The 15,022-nt window shown below is 40.0% G+C and overlaps 1 protein-coding gene across 1 annotated transcript in view; it reads right to left on the bottom strand.

Annotated features, from left to right (window-relative positions):
* Window positions 1-15,022, bottom strand: part of USP22 (ubiquitin specific peptidase 22) — a 74,670-nt gene that overhangs the window by 10,597 nt on the left and 49,051 nt on the right. The window contains exon 8 of the mRNA XM_064279427.1: window positions 13,746-13,904. Within this exon, the coding sequence (XP_064135497.1) occupies window positions 13,746-13,904 (159 nt within the window). The remainder of the gene's footprint in view (window positions 1-13,745; window positions 13,905-15,022) is intronic.

Raw genomic sequence — 15,022 nt, forward strand, 5'->3', positions numbered from 1 at the left:
AGAAAGAAAAACTATCTTCTCTCCCCTATTTCTTTAAAAAAAAAAAAAAAATTTTTTTTTAACTAAAGGTCTTAGTAAACAGCAATTTTCTAATTACCATACAACCCAGCAACCATACTCCCGGCATTCATTCCAGGGAGTTGAAACCTGTGTTCACACGAAAACCTGCGTACGGATGTGTATACCAGCTTTATTCACAATAGCCAAAAGCCAGAAGCAACACAGACATCCTTCAACAGGTGAATGGATACACTGACTGCGGTACACCTTCACCGTGGGATACCATTCACCAAGAAAAAGGAACAAGCTACTCATACAGAACCTGTACGAAACTGCAGAGAATCATGCTGAGTGAAAAAAGCCAACCCCAAACGGTTCGATACTGTATATATAACATTCTTGAAATGAAAAAGTACAGAAAAGGAGAACAGAGAAGTGGCTCCTAGGGGGTGAGTGGTAGGGTGGGAGCTGCAGGGAAGTGAGTGTGGCTATAAAGGGCAGCATCAGGGATCTTGTGGGGACGAAATGTGCTGTCTCCTGACGGTTATAATGTCGATATCCTGCTGGTGATACTGTAGTATCCACAGTGCTGCAGGTTGTTACCATGGGGGAAATGGGGTGAAGGAGACAAGGATCTCTGTATTTCTTACTACTGCTGTGAAACTAATTTAATTTAAATTAAAAAAGACATCTTTAATTTTAAAAGATAAGAGGTCTACGGAAATGGTTATTTTCTAACCGTGAAGAGAGATTACGTGAAAGGCTACACTGAATAAGTCAGTGTAACGGATTGAATTGTGCCCCCCAAAATGTGTGTCAACTTGGTTAGGCCATGATTCCCAGTATGGTATGATTGTCCTCCATCCTGTGATTGTAATTTTATGTTAAGGAGGATTAGGGTGGGACTGTAATACCCTCACTAAGGTCACATCCCTGATCCAACGTAAAGTGAGTTTCCCCAGGTTGTGGCCTGTACCACCTTTTACCTTAAATAGATAAAAGGAAACGGAAGCAAGCAGAGAGCTGGGAGCCCCTCACTCCATCAAGAAAGCAGTGCCAGAAGCAGAGCACGTTCTTTGGACCCAGGGTCCCTGTGCGGAGAAGCTCCTAGTCCGGGGCAAGACTGATGAGAAGGCCAACAGAGAAAGCCTTCCCCTGGAGCCGGCGCCCTCAATTTGGACTTAAAGCCTATTTCACTGTGAGGAAACAAATTTCTCTTTGTTAAAGCCATCCACTTGTGTTATTTCTGTTACAGCAGCATTAGATGACTAAGTCAGTCAGCAAACATTTCTGGCAAAGTAGTAGCTTCTAAAGATAAAAACCCATAAAAAGATGTTTCAAGTGTATGCCAAATTTTAAAGTTTAAAGCAGAAAAACAACAGAAAAATTCACCCTTTTACAACCAGGTATGGCAAGTCCTTTCTCATCCTGGGGTAGTTTCATGATATTGCCAGGGCAAGGTGATGGTCCCTCTAACCTGAGCTGACCCTGTCTGGCCCCTCAGATACCCAGAAAGGGGGCGAGGGCAGTAAACCCTTCTGCGAAGAGGAAATACAGGCCCAGGCGATCAGAGCCCAGGCTATCAGAAGTTCTACAGGAGGGTGACCTACAAGGCAAGAAAAAAAGGCGGGGAGGTGAAGCCCATATACTTAAAAGTGATGAATGTGACAAATCAACCACGTGCATGTAATATGTGGACCTAGACTGGGTCCTAATTTGAACAAACTGTGAAAAAAACCACTGGTGTGTTCTTCAGACAGCTAGTGCAATCTGAATCCTGATTCAACACCTGTTGGGAGGAGAAAAAGTGAAGGCTTTGGATACACACACAGTCGCCAAAACAATTCTCCATACTGCAATTTTTCAACTCAAACGTGATGTCTGCCCCACCTGAACCCAGCTGCTCAAGGCCACCTGAGAGGCCTCTTTGGGTTTCTTTCACCATCTCTGGATCAGCATGCACCACTGGCTGCTGGCGACAGCAGGTTCCGTAGCTCAAACACGCAGACATTTGTCACCACTGAGCAGAGACAATGTATAAAACTGCAGTCGTCTTCTGAACCACATTGAAGAAAAAAGACTTAAGTTTAAAACTGGAGGTACAGGCCAGCCCACAGCTAACATCAGGAGGACAGTTCATGTGTCCCTCACACGAGCACCCCACAGCTCTAAATTAGTGACAGAGGGCAGAAAGCAGAAACACACACACCAGATTCCATCCCTGGCTCAAGGAACACCCTGACCCACCACTTCCTTCAAGAGCCCCCAAATGCCTTCCTCCCTGAGGAAACATGAAGAACAACTCGGAAACATGAAGAGACTTTTAAGTTCCAGAACTATTTTTTTAATCTACGATGGGCTCAAGCCTTCTGAAAGGCAGTATTCTTTTGCTTGCCAACAGCTGGGGGCACAAACATCCTAATGATATACCCTCACATCTGAGTCATAGGTTTCAAGTCAGGCACATTCACTTGGCTACTATCAATTGATTGGAGGACTAATAAGTGCACTGCCTATCACTGTATAAAGTGTACCACAGTTCAGATGACTGCTAAGTGTGCTGTGAATCACTGCACAAAGTGTACCACGGATCAGATGATTGGTGAGTGCACTATGAATCACTGCATAAAGTGTACCACAGTTCAGATGACTGGTTAGTACACTGTGGATCACTGCACAAAGTGTACCACAGTTCAGATGACTGCTAAGTGCGCTGTGAATCACTGCATAAAGTACACCACAGATCAGATGACTGGTCAGTGCACTGCGTTATCACTGCATAAAGTGTACTACAGATCAGATGACTTGTCAGTGCACTGCAATACTTAACCACTGTATAAAGTGTACCACAGATCACTGCTAAGTGCACTGCATTATCACTGCATAAAGTGTACCCGAGATCAGATGACTGCCAAGTGCACTGCATATCACTGCATAAAATGTACTACAGATCAGGTGACTGCCTAGTGCACTGCACATCACTGCATAAAGTGCACCACAGATCGGATGATTGCTAAGTGCATTGCATTATCACTGCATAAAATATACCACAGATCAGATGACTGCCAAGTGCACTGCATTATCACTGCATAAAGTGTACCACAGATCAGATGACTGGTCAGTGCACTGTGTATCACTGCATAAGAGTGTACCACAGGTCAGACAACTGCTAAGTGCACTGCATATCACTGCATAAAAGGGCACCACAGATCAGATGACTGCTAAGTGCACTGCATATCACTGCATAAAAGTGTACCACAGATCAGATGACAAAGCGGCTGCATATCACTGTATAAAGTGTACCAAAGATCAGATCACTGGTCAGTACACTGTGTTATCACTGCATAAAGTGTACCGCAGACCAGATGACTACTAAGTGTATTGTGTATCACTGCAAAAAATATACTACAGATCAGATCACTGGTCAGTGCACTGTGGATCACTGCATATAGTGTACCATAGATCGGATGACTGCTAAGTGCACTGCAGATCACTGCATAAAGTGTACCACAGATCAGACGACTGGTGAGTTCACTGCATATCACTGCATAAAATTAAACTACAGATTAGATGACCAGTAAGCACAGAGCTTCTCATGAAAATACACATTTAAAAAAAAATTTATACCAATGCAGTACACAAAATGCTCATCAGTCAAGACACTTTTTGATGTTTGTTCATTTTTATTCTTCTGTAAGTTTCTGATGATTTGTCATGTTTCTCACCTTAAGTGCTCTCGAGTTGAAATACTTGCCAAGCCCTTGTCATCTCTGCCAACTACACTAAGTTTTTGCCACCACAGGTGTCACACAAACCTGCCTTGACATCACTAAAAGTATACCAAAGAATCTCATGTCAGACATAAAGAACATATGGCTTGAACATACACCTACTCCTCACTTATCAACAATCTTGTTATCTGACACTTTGCATTTATGACAATAATAAAAAATCTACTATACAACTATTTTGTGCATTAACAATGTACATCTTGTAATAATGAACATCAAGATGCAAGACAGGAGTAACGTGGCTGTGATGGTTAAGATTATGTGTCATCTTGGCTGGGCCATGATTCTCATGACCTTTGGCTTTCAATAAAAATCTAGAGATGAGTGCACTCAAGCTATCCTCCCCACCACACGTCCTGTGACTGCTAACCGCAGACTGCTTCCTACACAGTTTAGTTTGGGAAGTTTGGTTTCTCCCTCGCTGCCTGTTTTGTTTGCAGTTTCAATTTTATTCTCTATTACCAAAAGTAGTTCTGAAGACTCCCTTTTAGCACTCCGGAGTACATAAGAGCTCCCTCTGACCTCAAATTCAGTTATGTGTAGTCTGTACAGTGCTGACAACAATAACTGGGTACAATTAGGCAATTAATGCATGTCAGTGACCATCAATTTACGTATCTGTCTCCCCTCTTAAGGTCTGTAATTTCTTTAGGGCACAAGGACCTGATGCCAAGGCAAAGACCTTTTTTTTCCTCTAGTGAGCAATTTTTTAGTTTTGGTTGTTGCTTGTTTTCCAAACTGAATGTATGGTGCCCTATTTTATACCTGGAACTATCACTATCAGTGCTGCAAAACTGATGCATTCTAAGATTCCAAATGTGCAAACCTGGTCCTGCTGACAGTGTAACAAGATGAAAACCAAGAGGTGTGCGCCCTTCATCAGCCTCCCCTATAGTCACCATCAACTAATGCAAGAAAGTCAAGGTCATCAAACACTGAACTTAACTGAAATAAAGTTTAAAAAAGGTATTCTGATCTCTCCACAAGTGTATGCTATAGCAATTTAAACACATTTTACAGCAACTGCATCATAAATCTTGTCACTAATCTAGACTGATGATGTAGCAAATTGCCAAATTAAAGAATAAATTCAAGTGCAGAATACCATAAATGTTTTAATTATTTGCAGAAAAGTCCATGTCATAGGACTGGTGTGGGAGGGGAGGGGGCATTTCTAGTTTAGGCTATTACCCACAAAAAGTACATGGGCATCAACACTCCCTCAAACTTTCTGTTAACTCAAATGGGGGTGGGGGGAATAGTAGCCTGTTGTGATGGTTAGTTTTACGTGTCATCCGGGCTAGGCTATGGTTCTCAATAGTTTTGGCAAACACTACACTAGCTGCTATTACGTAATGTAATCTAATGTATTGCAATGTAATCACCGCCCATAATGTCATCTATTATAATGCAATCAGTTAAAGGGAGAGTTTCCTTAGGCTGTGGTATGCCTTCAGACTATACACCCACTCCTCACTTATCGACCTTTTTAGGTTCCAAAGACCAGGCTGTTATCCCAAAATCAGTATTACGTAAAAACGGAGGATGACTACATCATTACACAACTGCCAAATTACATCATTAAATAACTGGCAAACCACTTAGAATCACTGCTCGGCCAAACTGATAAATAACCTTACCCAAAACAGCCAGAGTTACTCTCTCTTGGCACCTTGGAATTCATTACTGCCAGACATACGATTGTTAATGTGTAAAATAGTTGGAATAGTAGATTTTTTACTACTGTCGTAAATACGAAACGTTGAATAACGCGATGGTAAGTGAGAAGTAGGTGTACATAGGTGTTTTGGCAGAGATCACATGCTTGTTTGTGTGTACATGCATGCACACTCTCTGAACTGTTTTCTTCCTGCCACCTGACCTACAGACCTTGCGATACAAACCTACAGAAGTCTCCAGTGTGCCAAGTGTCCTGCAGATTTTTAACTTTCCAGCACTCACAACTGTGTAAGCCAAACCGTTGCAGTAAATCTCTCTCTCTGTGCATATGTATCACTAGTTCTGTTTCTTAGAGAACCCTGACTTACACATTTTGGTACTGAGAAGTAGGGGTCCTGCTCTAACAAACACCTAAACTGTAAAAGTGGTTTTGGGATTGGGTAATGGACAGAGGCTACAGAAATTCTGGTGTGTTTGATAGTAAGGTCCGAGATTGCCCTGAAGAGAAGAGACTGTTTAATAGAACTACGGATACTAAGGACGATTCTTTAGGCTTAGAAAAAATTGAAGACTATGGGGAAAGTGTCTATCACCACTGTGAAGTTTTATGAAAACACAGGGAGTTCTCTTGCCCGTAACACTAAAGGTCATCTTAATAAATGTTAAAAACTTATGTGCTGTATAATCATAAACATGTAATTTTTAGAGCTTATAGTTGTGTCTTGAACTATAACTGAGTTTTTAAAACGCACCTTGTCTGGTTTTACATAATTATATCTAGGTGATGAGGCTCACTAACACCTGAAACTTACAATGTTTGAGGAACACTGCACTCTTTTAAGATTTATGTATTGACATATTTGTCAACCAATCAAAAAAATTTTTTTTTCAAATTTCCTGACAAAATTGTATACACAGCACTTTAAAAATCTTAATCAAAGCACTGATTCACTAGGTAATGCAATGTCACCCAATTTGCAAATTATCTATTAAACCTACATAGTAATCTGTTAATGGTGTTTTGAGTTGAAAGTTATTTGGTGTCGGAAGTGGGATTGAAGTTCCTTTCCCAACAATTCCATCATAAGGATTGAACCAGATGTTGGTAACAGCTGAGGGGTATTTTCCCTCATCTGCTTCCCCTTCCTAATTTGGACTTGTTTGGTCTCTTGAGTCCACGCTTTTAGCGTTGCTCCTTAAGACTGCTGTGCAGTTTCTCTGTTACATGGTTGGTTGTTCTTATTTGTTTCTGTTATTTCAACAAGGTTATTCAAAATCTCTGATTCTGGCGACATTTCAGTGGAAAGACTTTGAGTCAGTGTGTGGCACTTGAAAGTTTAGACAGAATCAGAGACTAATAACAGAATCCTCAAATTCTAAACCTGAGCTTACAGCTCCCCCTGCTGGCATGCCAGTAGGATTCATGGAAAAACATTACAGTTTTTGTTCTTGTTTGTTCCTTGATAAACGAATAGATGGTACAAAAAAATAACTTAAAATTTCAATGGCCTAAATGGGGTTCTTTTTCACTAGACAAATTAGTTTATCTTAGGGAAAAATTAGAAAATGTTAAGGAAGTCAAAGAAGCTCAGTGGGATACTTAACTGGTACTGAGTCCATAAACAGACAAAAGTAAAATCATATGGCTTAAAAGACTTTGTTAAACATACAGAAATTCTTGCATAAATTGAAGAAATGACTTAAAGATCTGTGAAATGGACACATTTTTCCTTCTGAATTGCCTCCTCCATTCCGTAATTCTCTTCCCCTTCTCTTATCTATCCTGTCCTCCCTGAATCCCCTAAAACTAACCCCACACTTGGTCTATTGTAAGAATATCCATTCTATAAAGAAGAGGTCACACCCCAAACTCCTTTTAAAATTTAGCCCTCAGAAACTCCAGGAGCCTTTTAAAAAGTTGTATGTTCTCCTTAGAATAAACGTAAATTAATTTTTTTTTATAAAGTATAATAAAAAAAATTCTGTAAACCCAGGGAGGATCCCCCAAAACTCACTGAACAATTTAAAATTTTAATTAGTGCTGATGACCCAGTTTTACCTGATCTCTTATCAGCTTATTCACATGTTTTTGGGACCAAAAGATACGCAAAAATAAATAAAAGAGGCTAAATGGAATAATGTTTAGGAAAAAGTCCAAGACCCCTCACTGACTCATAAAAACACCCCTAAAAGGGCCAGGACTATTACTAAAAAATCGTTAAATGCCATTCCAAAGATATTTCCCCCCCCAAAATAAACTGGCCAATTGTACAGTCCTACTAACAAAAGAAAGATAAATCTGAGATTATAAGGTGTGGCTAATCATGACTTTTAAAAACAGCTCCAGGGTCCTCAAGGTCCTCAGTGCCCTGGGGGAGACCAATTCCCTTTTTCTTACAAACCTTTGCCCCTTCCTTCTTTAAGTCCTCCTCAATCATTTTCAAATCCTCAATCTTCTCAAACTCAGGTCCAAAAAAATCAATGTCTTTATTATAAGGAATTTATACATTAAAAATGAGATTGTCCAAAGCTTTCAGGAACTCTTAACTGTTCACCAACACCAGCTCCAAAAAAAAAAAAAAAAAAAGAGCTCAAATAATGTTCAAAAATTCTAAATAAAGTTACTCTGAGAAGCAAGGGAGAATGAAGAAAACTAAAGATACAAGGGAAAGATTAGTCCAAAGGACTGATGGACCATATCTACCATGGCCTCCACCAGACTGAGTCCAGTACAACTAGATGGTACCTGGTTACCACCACTAACTGCTCTGGCAGGGATCACAATAGAGGGTCCCGGGCAGAGCTGGACAAAAACATAGAGCAAAATTCTAGCTCACAAAAAAGACCAGACTTACCGGCCTGAAAGACACTGGAGAAACCCCCAGAGTATGGCCCCCAGACACCCTTTTAGCTCAGTAATGAAGTCACTCCTGAGGTTCAGCCTTCACCAAAGATTAGACAGGCACATAAAACAAAATGAGACTAAAGGGGCACAACAGTCCAGGGGCAAGGACTGGAAGGCAGGAGGAAGAGGCAACAGGAAAGCTGGTAATAAGGAACCCAAGGTCTGAAAGGCAGAGTGTTGACATGTCGTGGGGTTGTTAACCAATGTCATAAAACGTGTACTATTTAACGAGAAACTAGTTTGTTCTGTAAACCTTCTAAAGCACAATTAAATAAATAAATAAATATGAAGTTACTCTGATAAATACCCAAGTGCCTTAGTCCTCATAACTTTAAATATGCAGAGACTAATTATAAATAGAAAGCCATTATCAACTCTAATAGATACTGATGTTACAGTATCTACTTTAAACTCCACACACTGTTACATTAAATCCTTCCTCCTCAGAGTGACCAAAAAAACCGTTGTAAAATAAATAATAAAACTCAAACTGTACATGTTTCTAAACCTCTTCCTATAAAACTGGGTCCATTCACCAAAAATCATTCTTTTTTGCTTTATAATTCTACTCCCATACTTTTAATAAAGAGAAACCCCTTAATTAAGATCCAAAGCCATTTTTCTTTTTCTCATCTGGAAGACATGTTATTCAAATTACCTAATAAAAAAAGAGTTAATCTGCTTTATTCAAAGTGGCATCACATTAAAAACTAAAGTTGCAAGAGCAAATGTTAATTTTAAACTATTAAATCAAGTACCAGGTCAATTACGGGTAAACGACTCTACTGATATTGGTCATATTCACAGTACTGTAAAAATAGACTCAACTAAAACTTTACCCTACCTTGCCCAAACCAAAAACCAAACCAAGTCTGTTGCCATCAAGTCAATTCCAACTCACAGGGACCTAGAGGACAGAGCAGAACTGCCTCAAAAGGTTTCCAAGGCTGTAATCTTTTTATGGAAGCAGACTGCCACATCCTTCTCACGAAGAGCGGCTGATGGGTTTGAAACACCCATCTTTGGTTAGCAGCCGAGTACTTAACCACTGCATCACCTGGGCTCACTATTACAACTTAAACCCGTTAGTAATCGATTCATTTCTAAAAAACTTATCCCTTATACAAGCCCTTGCAATACCCTTGTTTTACCAGTTAAAAAAACCACACAGCCAAGATTAAAAGTTTGTTTGAGATCTAAGGGCAGTAAATAATTATCCCCCGTTTTCCTACAGTACCTAGCCCTCACACTTTACTCACTAAACAGCCCCTCCCTGCAAAATGGTTTACTGTTATTGGCTTGTACTCGGCCTTTTTCAACATTTCTATAGAACACTCTAATCAATCTCTGATTGTTTTCACTGAGAAAGCTTCCATTCTTCCCCAAAGATTTACTAAATCACCTTCCTATTTATACCAAATCTTAAATCAAGATCAACTTTAAATTTTCCCCAAAATTCAACCCTCCTTCAATACATGAATGATCTCCTTTTATGCCCTAATACTCTCAAATACAGTCAAGCTGCTTCATTCTACCTTTTACAACAAATTAGCTGAGAAGGGCCATAAGATCTCCAAGGATAAATTACATTTTTGTCTGTCCCAAGTTCAAAACCTAGGGCATAAACTAAGTACAGAAAGTATAAAGTTAGCCTCTAAAAGGCTTCAGACAATTCAACAGTTCCAGCAATTAAATTAAAAAACAAAAATTACAAGGATTCCTGGAACTTACTGGATACTGCTGCTAATGGGTACCCACTTTATTATTATGCAAATAATGTGCACCTTCTACCTCCGTTTACCAGCTGCACCCACCCACCTCAAGGTATTTTCATAAACGTCACCAAACCATTTTTTTTTACATGTTGCTGTAAAAAAAAAAAAAAAAAAAGCATAGTACAGATATGAAAATATCTCATGGGGAAAGGCATGGTTGGCAAACAAACGTAGAAAGTGTGTTATTTGCATAAAAATACAGTAATTTTCCCTTTTGGTAGCCCCCTTATACAAATTATTAAAGACATCTAGCTCAAAATCTCTGCTTTGGTCTAAAACTCAATCAGAAACTTTTGTAAATTTAAAAATAGCCCTTGTTCAACCTCCGGCATTAAAACACCCTAAGTACAACAAAGTCTTTTACTTACGCCTTTTACTTACGTGTTCAGAAATGGAAGGGTGAAGCCTTGGGGGTGTTAACTCAAAAACATAAAAAGCAGAGACCTGTAGCTTATTATACCTGACAACTAAATCCTGTGGCCAAGGCCTTGCCTGGGTACTGAAAAGCTGTGGCTAATAGTTAACAGTCACATGCTTCCTTTTAATATTTACTCCTCTTTAGCTTTGCAAAGACCTTGAGAAACCTTCCCTCATGTGGCTTAAAAGACATTATTTTGTATGTGGTTGTCATGCCTACAAAGTGCTACCACCCAACTGAGTAAAAACTTGTTATTTGGCTTAACGAGTGCCTGGTGCTTCAGCTCTAAACTACCTTCTAATAAAAAAATCAAAAAGGTGAGAGCCATAATCCCTATAAAAAATTGTTTTAAAAAAAGCCATCAAACATCTGACAAAATAGCTATCAAAAAAAAAAAAAAAAAAAGACGACCTCTTACTAAAGAAACTTTAACTGGTTGTTTTGTGGCAGTCATAATCCATAAAATCACCAGCACAGGCTTTGCTTGTGTTAGATGAAAAATTATTAGATTACAATTAGTGTTAGATAAGGTTGCCTTAAATCTTGAGAGTTCTACTAATAGTCTAAATAATATCATATATTCTTGGTTCACTAAAGTAATTCAAGTTAAGAATAATGACTATACAAAACAGGTTAGCTCTTACTTATTTGCTTCCTCCCCAAAGTGGAGTGTGTGCCTTAATGATAAAAAAAAATGTGTATATTAACGATACCTAAACTAAAATATATCAAGATATACTAAAGACTAAAGTGCACACACAGAAGCAGCTAATGCTGCCGAGGTTCCCTCTAACACTTCTTGGGACTTGTTTTCCTGACTAAAAACTTTAGGTTCGTGGGTTAAAGAAGTCTTTCAGATCACTGGCCTGATAAGGGTAATATAGAGTAATACATATCCTTTTCAGATTGCTAAATTGTTTAGTGACTGGGGTCTTATAAGCTCGAGAACAGGCATCTAAGATGCAGCAAATGGTCTCCTTCCAACTGAAACAACAAAAAACGCAGCCATGGAACCAATAAAAATAATTTATGTGTTATAACTGGTACTTATAATTACCAAGACCCAAAGAACCTCGATAGCGCCTGGACAAATCTTAGTTGATCAAAGATTCTAACCGAATCATGATCAAAAAGGGCAATTCTGAAATACAATTTTAAGTTTTGCTTTATGAAAACAGAGTTCTCTTACCCACGATTCTAAAGATCTTATTAAATGTTAAAAATGTATGTGCTGTATAATCATAAAGGTATAATTTTTAAAGCTTATAGCTATACCTTGAACTATAACTGATCTTTAAAAATTGCTTATCTAGTTTCACGTAACTGTATCGAGGTAATCAGGCTCATTAAAATGCTTGGAACTCATTCTTTCAGAACACAATCAAAGATTAATAAACACGTCCTGTTTCCAAGACACCAGAGCTCTTTTAATCATGGCTCACTGATCTTGTGACTGTCTTAGGCAAGGCTTCTATTTAACCTGATGGTGTTTGAACACATTCTGCTTTCCTATAAGATTTATGTATTCTGACATAATACGTCAACCAAAAAATTTTTTTCAAAGTTCCTAATAAAATTCTATACGTAACACTTAAAAACCTTAAGTCAAAACGCTGATTCACTTGGTAATGACATGTTGCCCAATTAAATTGTCCATGAAACCTACATAGCAATCTGTTAATGGTATACTGTTTACTTTTAACACCATAAATAGAAAGTTGCTAGAATTGTGGACATTTAGTGTGCTTCTGTTTAGGCTTTAAAAGGAAATAACGAAGAGGTTATTGGACAATGGAGGAAGGGCTACCCATTTTATAAAGAGGCAAAGAATGTGTGTGAATTCTATTCAAATGCCTGGCAGAAAGTAGAAGTTCTAAGTGATAATCCTATACATTTGGCTGAGGCGACTTCCACGCGAAATCTTGAAGGGACAGTGTGATTTCTTGCTGCTTATAGTAAAATGCAAGAGGAAAGAGACTTCAAAAATGAACTGTGTAAAACAAAACCATAACTTATAAGATTGTACAAACTAGGGACATATCCTGGAACTTACACAAGGGCACGGATACACAGTTTTTTTTTTTTTTAAGTGATTAAGCCTGTGAGTGATCCCCAGAGCTGAGGGGCCTCCAACCAGAATCCAAAGAACATGGCCAATGCTCAGATAGTCCGAGAACAGAGGATTGTTTTCAAGCCTTCAAAGCTAATGAAATTTGCTCTGCAGGACTGTGGACTTGCTTGGTACCCATGATTTCTCCCACTTGGAACTGGAATGTCTACCTTATGGCTATTTTACCACTGTATGGAAGCAAGTATCTTGTATTCTAGGTTTCACAAATCAACTGATGGAGGAGAATTTTGCCCCAGGATGGAATATGCCCAGAGTCTCACCCGTACTTGATTTAGATGGTTCAGAACATGAGATTTTGGACTCGGAGCTGACATAAGATTTCTGGGATGATATGATAGGTTGAGTATGTTTTGCACACTGGAAAAAACATGAATTTTGGGGGAGGGAGACTACCCCCCAAAATACGTGCTGGAATCTTAACCTCCATTAGACATGCTGATGTAATCGTATTTGGGAGAGAGGTTTTGTTACGTTAATGAGATCATATCAGCATTGGGTGTGTCCTAAACCTAATCACTGTGGAGGAATATAAGGAGCAGCATAGGCAGAGGTACACAGGCAAGCAAGCAGACACTGGGGAAGACGATGGAGACAGACAAGTCTACAAGCCAGGAACCCTAAGATTTGCAGAAACAGACAAGAAAGGACCTCTCCTGAACTCAGACTTTTAGCCTCCTGAATTGTCACAAAATAAATTTCTGTTCTTTAAAACCACCCCCTTGTGGTATTTCTGCTATAGCAGCACTAGGAAACTAAGACACTTATGATACATAGATCCTATAGCTTTTTACAGAACTAGGTGGAAAGAAATATGTGTTCATCATGCAAAAACATGACAAACTAGCACGAGCTGCTGGGTGTCAGCTGTAGCCATATGCAGGTTAATATCAGTGCTCTACGCTGGGCATGTGTAAGAAAACCCTACTGGGACCCTGGCATGGCCCTGGATTTAGGGTTGTATTCTGACCAACCACCATTGCTGAAGGCAAAAAGAGAGCACAGGGAAGCCTTTCCTTTCCTGCACAAGCACTGGCAGGCTCCTTACCTCCGCAGGCAGTCTGTAAGTGTGGTGGTACCCGATGCATGACTTTCCCCATTCACCATGCTGCCCTCACTCCCTGGGCTCAGGGGCCAGAATGGGGTGGAAGAGCCAGGCAGATCCAAGCTGATGTCCCAGAATGGGTCTATGGTCGTGGAGACGCCACTAGAAGCAAAAAGAGATAAGAACGTACATGAAAACCGACAGTCCACTTAAGGCTCCACAGAGGTCACCATTTGTTGGGGTACTGTTAAATATTCTTCTGCCACTCTGCCCCTTTGTCCAAATGGAGCCTGAAATCAGGTCCTAGACGGACTATACCGGTTAAGTAGGGACGCTCCACCCAGCTCATCTCCGGCTCCCAGGTAGAGCTCTAGGGAGGGACAGCACATGCAAACCACTTCAGCCAGGGCTGCTCCTAACACAATGGCCTCCAAACGTGGAAGGCCTTCACAACCACTTGGGATTTTTTAAAAAGTAAAAATTTCCAGGCCCCATGTCCAGAGGCTCTGAATCAATGGCTCTACCCCAGGTGGTAACTCAGGACCCAAACTGCACTCTGAGAGTGTGCGTGGACCAGGTGCAACATCCACGCTGACTAGCTGCACTTTGCACCCTGACGAAGCCAACTCCTTCCTAGAGATCCATTTTTGGATACATAAGCAGGAAATTTACTACAGATACACCCCTGAGACCATCTCGGCTACCAGAGTTCAGTAGCTTATGCCAACGAGAGGCTGTTCAAAACCGTGGTCTAAACCACGTGGGGCGCTGGCCCCCTAACAAAACATGCAATGTAACAGAAACGGCACAACTATTACAGGCAAAATGGACCCTCGTGTTAGCTCATCTACCTGACAAAGCTTCAAGCAGAAGCTCAGAGCAACTTCCTAAGCAATTTTAGACGATTATGACCAGATTCTTTTTTCAATTGTACTTTATTTAGGTGAAGATTTACAGAGAAAGTAAGTTTCTCAAGAAACAATTAATATCCATACTGTTTTGTGACACTGGTTACCAATCCCACGACATGTCAATACTCTCCCCTTCTCAACCTTGGGTTCCCCGTTACCAGCTTTTCTGTCCCCTACTGTCTTCTTGTCCTTGTCCCTGGGCTGCTGTGCCCGTTTAGTCTTGTTTTGTTTTACGGGCCTGTCTAATCTTTGGCTGAAGGGTGACCCTCAGGAGTGACTTCAGTACTGAGGTAAAAAGGTGCCCAAGGGGTCATACTCTCAGGGTTTCTCTAGTCTCTGTCAGACCAGTAAGTCTCATGGCCAGAATTT

The sequence above is a fragment of the Loxodonta africana genome, chromosome 2, assembly GCF_030014295.1.
Source record: "Loxodonta africana isolate mLoxAfr1 chromosome 2, mLoxAfr1.hap2, whole genome shotgun sequence".
Classification (NCBI taxonomy): Eukaryota; Metazoa; Chordata; class Mammalia; order Proboscidea; family Elephantidae; genus Loxodonta; species Loxodonta africana.